This window comes from Amphimedon queenslandica, unplaced genomic scaffold, assembly GCF_000090795.2.
Source record: "Amphimedon queenslandica unplaced genomic scaffold, v1.1 AMPQUscaffold_12596, whole genome shotgun sequence".
In the NCBI taxonomy this organism is placed as follows: domain Eukaryota; kingdom Metazoa; phylum Porifera; class Demospongiae; order Haplosclerida; family Niphatidae; genus Amphimedon; species Amphimedon queenslandica.
Window position 1 is genome coordinate 11,768 of NW_003547168.1, and position 14,531 is coordinate 26,298.

The 14,531-nt window shown below is 33.1% G+C and overlaps 4 protein-coding genes and 1 long non-coding RNA gene across 7 annotated transcripts; 1 reads left to right on the plus strand and 4 right to left on the minus strand.

Annotated features, from left to right (window-relative positions):
- Positions 1-681: 681 nt before the first annotated feature.
- Positions 682-10,420, minus strand: LOC100642077 (uncharacterized). 3 transcript variants are annotated; one of them, XM_020003611.1, is made up of 15 exons: positions 10,331-10,420; positions 10,006-10,284; positions 9,695-9,955; positions 9,569-9,643; positions 9,492-9,518; positions 3,249-3,919; positions 3,117-3,198; positions 3,015-3,065; positions 2,939-2,968; positions 2,780-2,890; positions 2,651-2,725; positions 2,240-2,593; positions 2,126-2,185; positions 1,951-2,082; positions 682-1,899 (listed from the first exon to the last, which is right to left on the minus strand). In XM_020003611.1, exons 1-15 carry the CDS (start codon positions 10,371-10,373, stop codon positions 785-787), a joined length of 3,366 nt encoding a protein of 1,121 aa, XP_019859170.1. In that variant the 5' UTR covers positions 10,374-10,420; the 3' UTR covers positions 682-784. The 3 variants fall into 3 exon arrangements, with proteins under 3 accessions (XP_019859170.1, XP_019859172.1, XP_019859171.1); XM_020003613.1 differs by lacking the exons at positions 9,492-9,518; positions 9,569-9,643; positions 9,695-9,955; positions 10,006-10,284; positions 10,331-10,420 and adding exons at positions 3,970-3,996; positions 4,044-4,121; positions 4,168-4,443; positions 4,494-4,754 and having other exon boundaries at positions 2,780-2,968; XM_020003612.1 differs by lacking the exons at positions 9,492-9,518; positions 9,569-9,643; positions 9,695-9,955; positions 10,006-10,284; positions 10,331-10,420 and adding exons at positions 3,970-3,996; positions 4,044-4,124; positions 4,168-4,443; positions 4,494-4,754 and having other exon boundaries at positions 2,780-2,968.
- Positions 5,900-11,407, plus strand: LOC109587371 (uncharacterized). Its single transcript, XR_002187553.1, has 3 exons — positions 5,900-6,078; positions 10,947-11,180; positions 11,233-11,407. It is a non-coding gene; the product is annotated as an uncharacterized LOC109587371 (long non-coding RNA).
- Positions 6,251-8,390, minus strand: LOC100631421 (tyrosine-protein kinase SRK2-like). Its single transcript, XM_020003614.1, has 6 exons — positions 8,295-8,390; positions 8,139-8,240; positions 7,737-8,087; positions 7,623-7,682; positions 7,448-7,574; positions 6,251-7,390 (listed from the first exon to the last, which is right to left on the minus strand). Exons 1-6 carry the CDS (start codon positions 8,344-8,346, stop codon positions 6,262-6,264), a joined length of 1,821 nt encoding a protein of 606 aa, XP_019859173.1. The 5' UTR covers positions 8,347-8,390; the 3' UTR covers positions 6,251-6,261.
- Positions 11,408-11,492: 85 nt separating the features above from the next.
- LOC100631551 (tyrosine-protein kinase SRK3-like) lies at positions 11,493-13,526 on the minus strand. The gene is made up of 5 exons (XM_020003615.1): positions 13,431-13,526; positions 13,028-13,387; positions 12,910-12,969; positions 12,737-12,866; positions 11,493-12,677 (listed from the first exon to the last, which is right to left on the minus strand). The coding sequence occupies exons 1-5, from the start codon at positions 13,444-13,446 to the stop codon at positions 11,552-11,554; spliced, it is 1,692 nt and encodes a 563-aa protein (XP_019859174.1). The 5' UTR covers positions 13,447-13,526; the 3' UTR covers positions 11,493-11,551.
- A 26-nt stretch (positions 13,527-13,552) lies between these two features.
- Positions 13,553-14,524, minus strand: LOC109587370 (uncharacterized). The gene is made up of 5 exons (XM_020003610.1): positions 14,051-14,524; positions 13,929-14,010; positions 13,827-13,877; positions 13,748-13,777; positions 13,553-13,698 (listed from the first exon to the last, which is right to left on the minus strand). The coding sequence occupies exons 1-5, from the start codon at positions 14,522-14,524 to the stop codon at positions 13,553-13,555; spliced, it is 783 nt and encodes a 260-aa protein (XP_019859169.1).
- Between the last annotated feature and the right edge of the window lie 7 nt (positions 14,525-14,531).

Here is a 14,531-nt window from a genome sequence, read left to right on the forward strand (position 1 = left end):
CATAATTAAATATTTGATAAGAGAAGAGCTGTCATTTAATACATGTATAATGCTGATGGTATTGATATGTAAAAATATTAAAATTGTTCCAGTTTTGATAAATTTCAGTGGACTATGATGATGAGAAAAAGAGCATCTTGACAGTATTTTTGCCAATTTTTTCAAATGCATAGTGTATGCCTAAAAATATTTTCATAAAAAATGTACACTTGCATTTTGTTTTTTTAATGCATCAGCATAATATCTTTTTCTGTGATCGTTATTTGTGCATGCCCACTCTCCTCCTATTCCCCTTATCTCTCTCTTCTCCCTCCATCTCTCCTCCTCTCTCTACAGTCCTTACAATAGCAGTTGCTAATAAACATCCAGTTATTACACTACCAACTGATCATATTAAGATATTCTCCAGTACATGGCCTGATTCATCACCAGGTGTTACTTATCATTATCATTGGAGGAGATTGTTTGGTCCTAAGAAGGGAAACCTCAATGGAGTCAATGATAAAACCATCTCATTGAGTCACGTATGTTATAGGGAGGGAGGGAGGGAATAAGAGATTAGAAATACATGTACAATGTATGTATATTTACATATACCAATGACAACACTATGTACATGTATGCCTGTTGCCTATTTTTAGTACCTTATATGCTACATGTTGACCAGTCATGTGTTCATGTTGAAATAATTATTGTTAAATTTACAAAACAAGGATATTATGTATAAGCAGTGATTGTTTAATATGGATAAAATAGGAATGACTTGTGGGCTATGTACCCCAGGCTAACTATCATGAGTATCATATTTAACAAGTACATCAAAGAAATCTTTAAAGCTTGGCCTCTCATAATCCTTGTGTTTCCAGCAATTTATCATAAGTTGATCAAATGGTTTAGGACAACCTCTTGGTATGTATGTACAATTGCCTTTTGATACTAATTCACATACTTCTTTATCAGTCATGCTAGGATATGGTAGATACCCTTTGGTAACCAGTTCCCATAGTAATATACCAAATGACCAAACATCAGATTTAATACTTAGCTGGTTTAAAGTATGTCCTTCAGGTGCTGTCCATCTTATAGCTAGATGAGTACCTCTCTCAACAGTCCAGTATTTTTTGCCATTGAGGTGTTGGGCAAGACGAAAGTTTGCTATCTTGACAGTGTTATGGTCTCCTAATAGTATATTCTCTGCTCTTAGATCACAATGAATGTAATCTTGTTCTCCTAGATACATCATACCTTCAGTAACTTGAATAGCAATATCTACCAACTCTGCTGGTGTAAGATTATTTGTAGTTAGGTAATATTTGAGGTTTCCATTCATTGGCTGTGTTACAATGTAAAAAGGATAGCTTTCAATACAAACACCATATAGACTGATGATGTTCTTGTGGTAGAATTCTCCCAATATGTTGGCCTCTTCAAGAAATTTTTCTTGTGTAATATCTGTTGCTATATTTGTCTTAATGGTAACTGGCCCTTTACCTTTCCAATTACCCTTCCATGTTTCTCCAAACTGTCCAGCATTTATGCATTTTAAAAACTTAATTGAAGACTTATTAATTCCCCGTTCTTTATTGAATGCAATGGATCTTTTTGCTTGTTTGGGTAAAGGAACTCTTAGTGGGTAGGCCAGACCATCAGCTTTCATCATGTAGTGATGTATCAGGTCATTGAGTGAGTCAAATTGGACATCAGGGTATATATGATACTTATTAAATGTAATGTTTATACGATAGTGCCTGTTACCAAATCCAATGCTAAGTGAGAGAGTATACTGCCCGGGATTACTTTCACTATCTCTAATTAGGAAAGTACCTGCTTGAGTGTCTCCTTGACTCAGTCTCTTCTTTGCTTCATTATGACTCACTTTATGATAGTAGATATTGTTGTTGTACCTATTGTTAATAAATAAAAAATCCTTTGTTATAGTTTTAATTTCTTACATTGGTGAGTATTCTCCTTCAATTGGTGTTATATAATTAATTGGTACATATCCTTCTTTGTCTGTATGAAGTGAATGCATGTACCACCATTGCCGATTTTCATTATATTTAACAACTTCAAGTACTTCTCCTATAAAAGTACATTATTATATAATTGTATTGTTTCTTCAAACCTTTCTTTAAAGTTAACTCATATTGATATAGTGTTTCAAAATTATAACTAGCGATAAATACTGTATAGAGAGCAAGTTTCATTAAACAAGCATACACCATACATATTTATTTACATTTATACTTTGTGATCAATTCCCTCAATGGTTGTAGTAGAGTAGGATCATCAGTAATTTTTTGTACAAAATACTCTGCTTTTTTATCATCATCAAGGAGAGCAGGTAGAAGAGATAATCCTTCCTTTGTTATTGCAAACTGAAACAAGTAAAGTAATTCTACTCTTGAGTATCCAATGTATTTCATTGGAACAGCACTCTTCTGTCCAGTCTCCAGTGATTGTACCTCATGTCCATTTGTGCTTATCTTAAATAATTCACCCTTTTTGAATGAAATATTTGTGTCACTATAATCATCTTGAGCTTCACAGATAGATCCATTGGATGATAGCACTGTCTGTGTGGATTTCACTTCTTTATTTATTGACATATGCATTATAGAAAATATTAATATACATGTAAATTACTTACTGTAAGAATTTGAATTTTGAATTTCAAGCAGGTGTACACTAATGTTTTCATTCTCTTGTAATACTTCCTTTCGACCTTTTTTAAAGCACATGTATCATGTCATTAGAAGCTAATAAAATATGTATATACTTATTCTGATCCTTAGAGTAGATTGTAAATGTTCAGATTCTCTTAATAACATTCGCTTTTTTGAACTTGCAGCTTCTTCTTTTTTAATTTGCTTGACTTTAGATTTGAAACCTTTTAACTCAATAATATAATGAAATTTTGTTGTTATTAATGCTAAACCTGATGCCTGCATGCTGCTATTGATGAGTTCTAAAATTATGATTATTATATATGTAAGTTAATGTAATGTTCCTACCTTGCTTGTGTTTTAAAGCTAAAATTTGTAATGCTTGATTGTCAAGGACACCTGTAAATACATGTATACATTGATATTATTAGTAAAATATTCATCTCATACTTTCTTTATCACTGTGATATGGATTCAACTTCACCAATTCTCCTTCACATATTTCAGTTTCCTCTGCAACAATCTTTAGTTCCTATTATTTTCATGTAAAGTTTCAAAATAATTTCATAACTGGTGCAATACTTTGCTTCTGATAGTCCTATCATAGACAGTGCAGTGTCCTATTTTCAATCTCATCAAAGCAAATTCTTCTTGCAGCACAGTAAGATTAGCACGAGCCCTCAATTGCAAAGCATTCATTAGATGAGAAGGAGCACCACAAATGATAATGATGGAGTTGCCTTTATGCATGCTTTTGACTATAATCCTTCTACTCAATCCTTGGAATGTTTTCTCCATTAAACGACGAATATCATTCAATAAGTGCTCAGCAGGATCCCAGTCTAGAACAAGCTCAATGGTTTCACAAATGAGAAAATCGCTTATTGAAAGCTTCTTATCAAGCAAGAATTGAAGCTTAAGTTTGTGACAAAACTCATCAAGTGTTGTACTATAATCAGATATCAATGGCTTAGCTTCTGTTATGCTGTAGAAGCTGACCACTTCCTTTACTGGTGCAATATTGATGACATTGCATTTGGTTTTAATAATTTTCATGACATCTTTCACTGTAGCAGCAGAGGTTAGGTTAGGGCCTATCTCAGGATAGCAATCATCAAGAAATTCTATGAAATCTTCAAGTTGGTTCACTCTGATAGTGTGAGATACCAGTTGGGTGACTTTGAAATAGAAAGTTCCAAATTTTCCTCTCATTTCATCAAAACTATAATGCTCTGAAATTTGAAACTCAAATTCTGTAACAAATAATATCATTATAGCCAATTTTTATAACTAGCTGGCTTACTTGAGGCTCTAACACTTGATTCTTCAACTATAAAGATATAATATTTGCTTGTTAATCATTTTTCAGTAAAATACCTGAAGCTGGTGTAATGATACTTGATGCATTGTGTGCATCACAACTGTCACAAGTAGAATTTTCTGTCTCAAATATGTCTTCTGAAAAGAAGCATAAATTTCATCAAACATTATTGTTTCTTACCACAGTCTTTCATTAAGTCATTGGCTATACTAACAGTGCCTGTTGATCTTAATATGCTAGCAAATGATTTCAATTTGTTATGATCATAAGCTACTGCTGTGTATATTTCTCTGATTGCATCATCTGTTAGTGTGTATCCACAACTCTTCACTTCCCTCGATGTCTCCTCAGATATCAGTCCTTCAGTATGCAACAGATGAACTGATTTTTCAGAGAGTGTTGCTCCAGATATTCTACTACTGTAATGCTGTAGTAGCTGGCTAGCAGGATCAACCACTATAGAAATATAGTATTAGCTTTAATCTTATTGAATTAGAACTGTTTACTTGTTTTTTCAATCTTTTCAGCCACTCCTTCTGCTTCCAATTTTTTAAGAGCATTGGCTAATGTCTGCCAAGTAGGGTGAAGTGATTTACTCAGCCACTTGGATAAACACTCCATCAGACAACGTGAAGTATTGCCTCTATGATTAGCATCAATAGTTTCCAGTGTAGGATAAGGGAGACCAAGATTCAATCCAAACTCAAGCCATTTTGCCTCAGGAAACCTGTATAGCTTCAGTATTTGCATAATCTCATTCAATTTGTTGATATCTAATGATAAAGTAAATTGTACTAAAATAAATTAAAATAAACCTACCTAGAATAAATGATAGGGTACATTTTTGCTGGCTTGCTTGATGCCATGTCAGACAAAGTAATTTAACAAAAAATGAATAGACTACATTGTTTCATTTATACAGTTTGCTGGCTGTTTTGTTTTTCAGCTTTATGTGTTTTTGTAAACAGGTACAAATTGAAACTGATTGTATCGTTTTCGTTACATAAACAAAGCCTATCCAAATACCTTACCTAATAAGGTATTAAATGGGTGCAAGAGTAAAGAATGGTCTGGATTATGTTTTGTTGTCAATCCCTAGCATTGATTGCACTAGATTGTACTAGATAGTTGTAGTGCCTTTCTGTCATTGTAATAACATTGAGTTCAGAGAGAGAGAGACAAAATTTGGAAAAGGGGGAGAAAACCATACCACAAAAATGGATATTATTATTATTATTATTATTATTATTATTACATGTATTATTGTTATTATTATTATGTGTATTTGTAGGTGAAGATGTATTGCCAGTGGCTGATGCTGGTCCTGATATGATACTAACACTACCACAGGACACAGTGACACTGAATGGAACTGGCAGTCATGATGGATTTGGTATCAGTCAATACAAATGGATTAAGAGTGACAGCAGCTCTGCTATTGGTAATTATTAATTTATTATTATTTATTAAGAGGTATGGTTGGTGGTAGTGTTCATGAGCCATTCCTAATGCTCTCTAATCTGATCAATGGTACATATAATTTAACACTAATGGTAATGAGTAGCAATGGAAAAATAAACACTCATGAGTCTATGTAGAGCCTATTATGACAAAGCACCATTCTCCTACATACTGTATTGTTATTACTTTGTGTATGTATTCAATGTCTGTTTCCTGTCTGTTATAAATGAAATATTTTCCATAAAGACAAATGTACACATGTTCTTATTGTAAACAATACAAATACATTCTGTTTGTTTATTCATTAATTTTGTAAAGAATACCTTCCTAGTGATTATTAATTTACCTTCTATTTCTCTTCCCATTTCTCTTTCCTTTTTCCCATACGTACCCACTCTCTCCTATTCTCCTTTAATATTCTCTCTTCCTCTCTCTTTACAGTCCTATACATTAGCAGTTGCTAATAAACATCCAGTTATTACACTACCAACTGATCATATTAAGATATTCTCCAGTACATGGCCTGATTCATCACCAGGTGTTACTTATCATTATCATTGGAGGAGATTGTTTGGTCCTAAGAAGGGAAACCTCAATGGAGTCAATGATAAAACCATCTCATTGAGTCATGTATGTTATAGGGAGGGAGGGAGAGTAGGATTTAATTTAATGGTGTATTGTTTACACGTGATTAGCTAGATGCATAAATGATTATTCTTTATTGATGCTATGATTCATATTTTACATTAAAGTGCCCTTGACATACAGTCACATTCAAATAATTTATTTTAAAGTTCACAAGCAAAAATACATTTATATGAATGCATATCTACTATGCTTGACAAGTACAACTAAAATATCTCTAAAATTTGGCCTTTCATTTTCATAAATTTTCCAGCAGTTTGGCATAAGTTGTTTAAATGGTTTAGGACAATTTTGGGGTATGGGCATATGATAACCTTTTGATGATACTGCCTCCTTTACTTCTTCATCAGTCATACCAGGATATGGTTCCTTTCCTTTGGTAGCCAGTTCCCATAGTAATATACCAAATGACCAAACATCAGATTTAATGCTCAGTCGGCTTAAAGTATATCCTTCAGGTGCTGTCCATTTTATAGCTACCTTAGTACTTTCCTTAAGAATCTGGTATTTTTTGCCATTGAGGTGTTGAGCAAGATCAAAGTTTGCTATCTTGACAATGTTATGATCTCCTAATAGTATATTCTCTGCTCTTAGATCACAATGAATGTAATCTTGTTCTCCTAGATAAATCATACCATCAGTAGCTTGAATAGCGATATCTACCAAATTTGCTGGCATAGTGTTGTTTGAAATCAGGTAATCTTTGAGGTTTTCATTCATTGGCTCTGTTACAATATAAAAAGGATAGCTTTCAGTACAAGCACCATATAGACTGATGATGTTCTTATGGTAGAATTTTACCAAAATATTCGTCTCATCAAGAAATGTTTTTTGTGTGATATCTGTTGCTATATTTGTCTTAATGGTAACTGGCCCTTTACCTTTACAATCACCCTTCCATGTCTCTCCAAACCATCCAGCATTTATGCATTGTGAAAACTTGATTTGTGATTTATTAATTTCTAACTCTTTATTCATTGCAATGGGTATGTTTGCTTGTTTGGGTATAGGAACTGTTAGTGAGCAGGTCAGACCATCTGCTTCAATCATGTAGTGGTGTACCAGGTCATTGAGTGAGTCAAACTGGACATGAGGATTTATGTAATACTTATTAAACTCAGTGTATATGCGATAGTGCTTGATAGTAACTCCATTATTAACTGAGAGTGAATAATGCTGTCCAGGTTTGCTCTCACTATCTCTAATTAGAAAAGTACCTGCTTGAGTGTCTGCTTGATTCAGTCTCTCCTCTGCTTCACGACGACTCACTGTATGATAGTAGATGTACTTGTAGTACCTATTGTTAATAAATAAAAAACCTTTAATCCTTTGTTATAACTTTGATTTTTTTTACATTGGTGAGTATTTTCCTTCAATTGGTAATATATAATTAATTGATACATATCCTTCTTTGTTTGTATCAAGTGAATGCATATACCACCATCCATCATCTTTATATATAGCAACTTTAAGTATTTCTCCTATAAAGTATACATTACACAATAATCATTTTTTTATTGTTGCCAAACCTTTCTTTAGAGTTAAGTTATGTGGGTTTAGTCCTTCAAAATTATAACTAGCCATAAATACTGTATAGAGAACAAGTTTTATTAAACAAGCACATGCCATGCATGTCTATTTACATTTATCCATTGTGATCAGTTCCCTCAATGATTGTAGTATAGTAAAATCATTCGTAATTTTTAGTATAAAATGTTCCACTTTTTTATCATCATCAAAGATAACAGGTAGGAGGGATAATCCTTCCTTTGTCACTGCAAACTGAAACAAGTTAAGTAATTCTACTCTTGAGTATCCAATGTATTTCATTGGAACAGCACTCTTCTGTCCAGTCTCCAGTGATTGTACCTCATGTCCATTTGTACTTAACTGAAGTAGTTTACCTTTTTTGAATGAAATAACTGGGTCATTATAATCATCTTGAGCTTCACAGATAGATCCATTGGATGATAGCACTGTCTGTGTGGATTTTACTAATATATTATAATTATGTCTAATTTAAAAGTATTAATGAAAATACTTACTGTAAGAAGGTTCTATTTCAAGCAGCTGTACACAAATAGATGATATACTTTCCCGTAGTTTCTCAATCTCTTGTTCATTGTCTTGTAGTACTTCCTTTCTACCTGTTTTAAAGTACATGTATTATGTCATTAGAAGCTAATGAAGCATGTATATACTTATTCTGATCCTTAGAGCAGATTGTAAATGTTCAGTTTCTTTTAATAACATTCGCCTTTTTGTGTTTACAGCCTTTTCTTTTTCAATTTTTTTGACTTTAGATTTAAAACCTTTTAATTACAATAATGCAATGATATAATGGAATTTTGGTATCATTAATGCTATACCTGATGCCTGCAAGCAACTGTTGATAAATTCTAAATTTAGTAAAATTAATGATTATAGGTAATGTAATATGTCCCTACCTTGTTTTTGTTTTAAAAGTATAAGTTGCGTTACTTGATCATCAAGGAGACCTGTACATACATACATTGATTTGATTTTATAAGCAAAATAGCTCATCTCATACTTTCTTTGTCATTGTGGTATAGATTCATCTTTATTAATTCTCCTTCACACATTTCAATCTCTTCCTTCGCAACAATCTTTAGTTTCTATAAAATTTTATATAGCTTCATTATTGGTCATTAAGGGTACTTTGTTTCTGATGGTCCTATCATAGACTTTAAAGTGTCCTATTTTCAATCTCATCAAAGCAAATTCTTCTTGCAGCACAGTAAGATTATCACAAGCCCTCAATTGCAAAGCATTCATTAGATGAGTAGGAGCACCACAAATGATAATGATGGAGTTCCCTTTATGCATGCTTTTGACTATGATCCTTCTGCTCAATCCTTTGAATGCTTTCTCCATTAAACGACGAATATCATTCAATAAGTGCTCAGCAGGATCCCAGTCTAGAACAAACTCGATTGTTTCACGAATAAGAAAGTCACTTGTTGAAAGCTTCTTATCGAGCAAGAATTGAAGCTTGAAAGTGTGACAAAACTCATCAACTGTTGCATTATAATTGGTTATCAATGGATTAGCTTCTGTTATGCTATAAAAGCTGACCACTTCCTTTACTGGTGCAATATTGATGACATTGCATTTGGTTTTAATAACTTTCATGACATCTTTCACTGTAGCAGCAGATGTTAGGTTAGGACCTAGCTCAGGATAGCAATCATCAAGAAATTCTATAAAATCTTCAAGTTGGCTCACTCTGATGGTGTGAGATACCAGTGGAGTGACTTTGAAATAGAAAGTTCCAAAATTGCTTCTCATTTTGTCGAATTGATAAGTATATTCCTCTAAAGTTTGAAACTCAAATTCTGAAACAAATATTTAAGTCTTTTTAGAGCTATTAAATATACCTGTAATTCTGACACTTGATTTTTCAACTATGTAGATACAAAAAGAATTGATTATTTTTGTTTGTTATTATAATTACCTGAATTTGCTGTAATGATACTTGATGCATTGTCTTTATCACCATGATAACTCTCCATCCCATTAAAAATGTCATCTTAAAAAGAGCATAGCTCAATTATTGTGTATTATCATTATTATTTCTTACCACAGTCTCTCATTAAGTCATTGGCTGTGCCCATTGCTCTTATTAAAATGCTAGCAAATGATTTCAATTTGTTATGATCATTAGCTACTGCTGTGTATATTTCTCTCATTACATCATCTGTTAGTGTGTATCCACAATTCTTCACTTCCCTCAATGTCTCTTCAGATATCAGTCCTTCTGTATGTAACAGATCAACTGATTCTTCAGAGAGTGTTGCTCCAGATATTCTACTGCTGTAATGCTGTAGTAGCTGGCTAACCACTGGGAAAGGAGTATTACAATACATTATATTGAATCAGAATAGACTTTACTTGTTTTCTCAATATTTTCAGCCACTGCTTTTGCTTTTAACTTTCTAAGAGCACTAGCCAATGTCTGCCAAGTAGGAAAATACACATTTTCATCAGCTTTACTCAGCCACTTGGATAAACACTCCATGAGACAACGTGAAGTATTTCCTCTATGATTAGCATCAATAGCTTCCAGTGTAGGATAAAGAAGACCAAGATTCAATCCAAACTCAAACCATTTAGCCTCAGGAAACCTGTATTGCTTGAATATCTGTACAATCTCATATAATTTGCTAATATCTAATGATAAGGTAAACCCACACTAAAGAAATAAAGATATAACTACCTAAAATAATAGGGAATGTTCTTACTAGCTTGTTTGATGCCATTTTGCTGTTTGGCTGAAGGCTGATTAACACTGTACAATTAACGTAAGGTAAGGTTATTGGTTAAGACAGGAAGTGCTGTATAAACCAATGGCCACCGTTTACATCAGGTAAGAATTGAGAATTTCTATTCTTACCTTACGTAAACGGTGGCCATTGATGTTTACAAAGTAATGAAACAGAAAGGAAATGCGTTGTGATAACGGTGCATTGACATTCATTCATACATGTACATGTACACATAATTACTTGAGATACGCATGCTATTAGATTTTTCATGCACCCAGTTGTATTACAATTCAATTCCTTTCCCAAATATACATGTGTTTTTTGTGAATGGGTACAAATTGAAACTTTTTGTTACATAAACAAAGCACCCTACCTAATAAGGTATTAATGGGTGACAAGATTGAAAGGTTTATATTTTTGATGATATTGGGTTATGTTCTGTTGTCAACCCCTGGACTGTAATGACATAATGTTTATTGCATGCACTCATTTCAGACATTCATTTATTGTTATAATGCATGAGATGATCAGTTCAATTAATTAATTATTCACTTTTATTCTATACAGTTGGTTGCTGGTAAATACGGTCTTGGAAGTATTAGTTTATGATGATGAAGGAAACTATAGATTATCATATCCCCCAGTACTAACATCACTATAAAACCCTCTGATAAATTAATGCTAGACGCCTCAAGTAAGTAATCAATGGCCTGGATTGGCCCCCATAGGGGGTCTCAGAGAACTGGGATTATTGGACCCTGCCTTTAATAATACTGGAACACCTCAATGTTGGAAAATATAGTATAACGGGAAATTTTGGAGAGAGTAAAATTTGACAAATTTCTAAATTTAGGGTGATTGGTGGATTTTAATTTGGCAAATTTGTGGCCAAGTCATGGCCTGATTCATCACCATGTGTTACTTATCATTATCATTGGAGGAGATTGTTTGGTCCTAAGAAGAGAAACCTCAATGGAGTCAATGATAAAACCATCTCATTGAGTCACGTATGTTATAGGGAGGGAGGAGAGAGGGGAGGAAAGGAATAAGAGTTAGAAATACATGTATTTGCTTGCATGCCTCTTTTGTCTAGTTTTTTTATTTTGATATTGATTTTTATCCATTCATGTTGTGTTAAATTTACAAACACAAGGATGATTGTTTTCATGTTGCTAAAATAGGATTGACTTTGGGGATGCATCTATTAGTACATCAAAAATGTTCCAAAAGTTTGGCCTTTCATCCTCTTTATAGTTCCAACAGTTTATAATAAGTCGATAAAACGGTACAGGACTAGTCCACGGTATGGGCATACGATAACCCCTTTGTACTGCCTCCTTTACTTCTTTATCAGTCATACCACGGTATGGTAGATCCCCTTTGGTAACCAGTTCCCATAGTAATATACCAAATGACCAAACATCTGATTTAATACTTAGCTGTTCTGCAGTATATCCTTCAGGTGCTGTCCACTTTATAGCTAGCCTAGTTTCTTTCTTGACATTCCAGTATTTATTGCCATTGAGGTATTGGGCAAAATGAAAGTTTGCTATCTTGACAGTGTTATGATCTCCTAATAGTATATTTTCTGCTCTTAGATCACAATGAATGTAATCTTGTTCTCCTAGATACATCATACCATCAGTAACTTGAATAGCAATATCTACCAACTCTGCTGGTGTAGGATTATTTGTAGTTAGGTAATTTTTGAGGTTTCCATTGATTGGCTCTGTTACAATATAAAAAGGATAACTTTCAGTGCAAACACCATATAGACTGATGATGTTCTTATGATTAAGTTTTTCCAATATAATGGCCTCTTTGACGAATGTTTCTTGTGTAATATCTGTTGCTATATTTGTCTTAATTATAACTGTCCCTTTACCTTTACAATAACCCTTCCATGTCTCTCCAAAGTGTCCAACATGTATGCATTGTGAAAAATTGATATCCAGCTTATTAATTTCCCACTCTTTATTCATTGCAATGGGTATGTTTGCTTGTTTGGGTATAGGAACTGTTAGTGAGTGGATCAGACCATCAGCTTTCATCATGTAGTGATGTACCAGGTCATTGAGTGAGTTAAACTTGACACGAGAAAATATATAATACTTATTAAACTCAATTCTTATACGATATTGCCTGATAGTAGCTCCATCATTAAGTGAGAGGGTGTACTGTCCAGGATTACTTTCACTATCTCTAATTAGGAAAGCACCTGCTTGAGTGTCTGTTTGACTCAGTCTCTTCTCTGCTTCATTACGACTTACTACATAATAGTAGACATACTTGTAATACCTATTGTCAATAAATAAAATATCTTTTAATCCGGCTTTGTTATAGCTTTAGTTTCTTACATTGGTGAGTATTTTCCTTCAATTGGTAATATACAATTAATTTGGACATATCCTTTACTGTCTGTATGAAGTGAATGCATATACCACCATTCATCATCTTCATGATATTTAAAAACTTTAAACAAATCTCCTATAAAAGTACATTATTATGTATTGTATTATTGTTGCCAAACCTTTCTTTAAAGTTAGGTCATGTGGGCTTAGTCCTTCAAAATTATTAATAGCCATAAATACTGTATGTATATAGAACAAGATTTATTAAATAAGCATACACAATACATGTTTATTTACATTTATCCTTTGTGATCAATTCTCTCAATGATTGTAGTAGAGTAGGATCATTAGTAATTGTTTCTACAAAATATTCTGCTTTTTTATCATCATCAAGGAGAGCAGGTAGGAGTGACAATCCTCCCTTTGTTATTGCAAACTGAAACAAGTAAAGTAATTCTACTCTTGAGTATCCAACGTATATCATTGGAACAGCACTCTTCTGTCCAGTCTCCAGTGATTGTACCTCATGTCCATTTGCACTTAACTGAAGTAATTCACCCTTTTTGAATGAAATAGTTGTTTTATTATAATCATCTTGAGCTTCACAGATAGATCCATTGGATGAAAGCACTGTCTGTGTAGATTTCACTTCTTCATCTATTGATGTCTGATTAGAATATTAATGAAAATTTATACTTACTGTAAGAATTTTGCATTTCAAGCAGCTGTACACTAATAGATGAAATACTTTCCTGTAGTTTCCAAATTTCTTTTTTATTGTCTTGTAGCACTTTCTTTCGACCTGTTTTAAAAGTACATGTATTATGTCATTAGAAGGTAATAAGGAATGTATATACTTATTCTGATCCTTAGAGTAGATTGTAAATGTTCAGTTTCTCTTAATAACATTCGCTTTTTTGTACTTGCAACCTTTTCTCTTTCAATTTGTTTGATTTTAAATTTAAAATCTTTATAATCATAATTACTATAATGCAATAATAATTATTTATGCTATACCTGATGCCTGCATGCTACTGTTGATAAATTCTAAAAATATCATAATTGATGATTATAAGTTAATGTAATGTCCCTATACCTTGTTTCTGTTTTAAACTTATAAGTTGTGCTGCTTGCCTAGCAAGAAGACCTGTATATACATTCATTGATTTGATTTTATAAGCAATACTTGATCTCATACTTTCTTTGTCATTGTGGTATGGATTCAGCTTCATTAATTCTCCTTCACGCATTTCAATTTCCTCTGCAACAATCTTTAGCTCCTATTTTATCCATGTAAATAATTTCATAACTGGTATATACTTTGTTTCTGATGGTCCTATCATAGACAGTGCAGTGTCCTATTTTCAATCTCATCAAAGCAAATTCTTCTTGCAGCACAGTAAGATTATCACGAGCCCTCAATTGCAAAGCATTCATTAGATGAGTAGGAGCACCACAAATGATAATGATGGAGTTCCCTTTATGCATGCTTTTGACTATGATCCTTCTGCTCAATCCTTGGAATGATTTCTCCATTAAACGACGAATATCATTCAATAAGTGCTCAGCAGGATCCCAGTCTAGAACAAACTCAATTGTTTCACAAATGAGAAAATCGCTTGTTGAAAGCTTTTTATCAAGCAAGAATTGAAGCTTAAGTTTGTGACAAAACTCATCAAGTGTTTTGCTATAATCAGATATCAATGGATTGGCTTCTGTTATACTATAAAAGCTGACTACTTCCTTTACTGGTGCAATATTGATGACATTGCATTTGGTTTTAATGACTTTCATGACATCT

What these genes read in the sequence shown, in the direction of transcription:
- LOC100631551 (XM_020003615.1), bottom strand. An exon ending in ATTGATCACAAAGGATAAAT is followed by an intron (nt 12,970 to 13,027) that starts GTAAATAAACAT and finishes ATATACATACAG; the next exon opens with TATTTATGGCTATTAATAAT. An exon ending in TGACCTAACTTTAAAGAAAG is followed by an intron (nt 12,867 to 12,909) that starts GTTTGGCAACAA and finishes GTACTTTTATAG; the next exon opens with GAGATTTGTTTAAAGTTTTT.
- LOC109587370 (XM_020003610.1), bottom strand. Translation starts at nt 14,524, where the DNA reads ATGAAAGTCATTAAAACCAAATGCAATGTCATCAATATTGCACCAGTA. An exon ending in AAGTTTAAAACAGAAACAAG is followed by an intron (nt 13,778 to 13,826) that starts GTATAGGGACAT and finishes TGATATTTTTAG; the next exon opens with AATTTATCAACAGTAGCATG. An exon ending in CAGTAGCATGCAGGCATCAG is followed by an intron (nt 13,699 to 13,747) that starts GTATAGCATAAA and finishes ATGATTATAAAG; the next exon opens with ATTTTAAATTTAAAATCAAA.
- LOC100631421 (XM_020003614.1), bottom strand. Translation starts at nt 8,346, where the DNA reads ATGTTATTAAAAGAAACTGAACATTTACAATCTGCTCTAAGGATCAGA. An exon ending in TGAAATAGAACCTTCTTACA is followed by an intron (nt 8,088 to 8,138) that starts GTAAGTATTTTC and finishes ATAATATATTAG; the next exon opens with TAAAATCCACACAGACAGTG. An exon ending in ACTGATCACAATGGATAAAT is followed by an intron (nt 7,683 to 7,736) that starts GTAAATAGACAT and finishes TTCTCTATACAG; the next exon opens with TATTTATGGCTAGTTATAAT.
- LOC100642077 (XM_020003611.1), bottom strand. Translation starts at nt 10,373, where the DNA reads ATGGCATCAAACAAGCTAGTAAGAACATTCCCTATTATTTTAG. An exon ending in TATCATTACAGCAAATTCAG is followed by an intron (nt 9,519 to 9,568) that starts GTAATTATAATA and finishes GTATCTACATAG; the next exon opens with TTGAAAAATCAAGTGTCAGA. An exon ending in TGAGTTAACTTTAAAGAAAG is followed by an intron (nt 2,083 to 2,125) that starts GTTTGAAGAAAC and finishes GTACTTTTATAG; the next exon opens with GAGAAGTACTTGAAGTTGTT.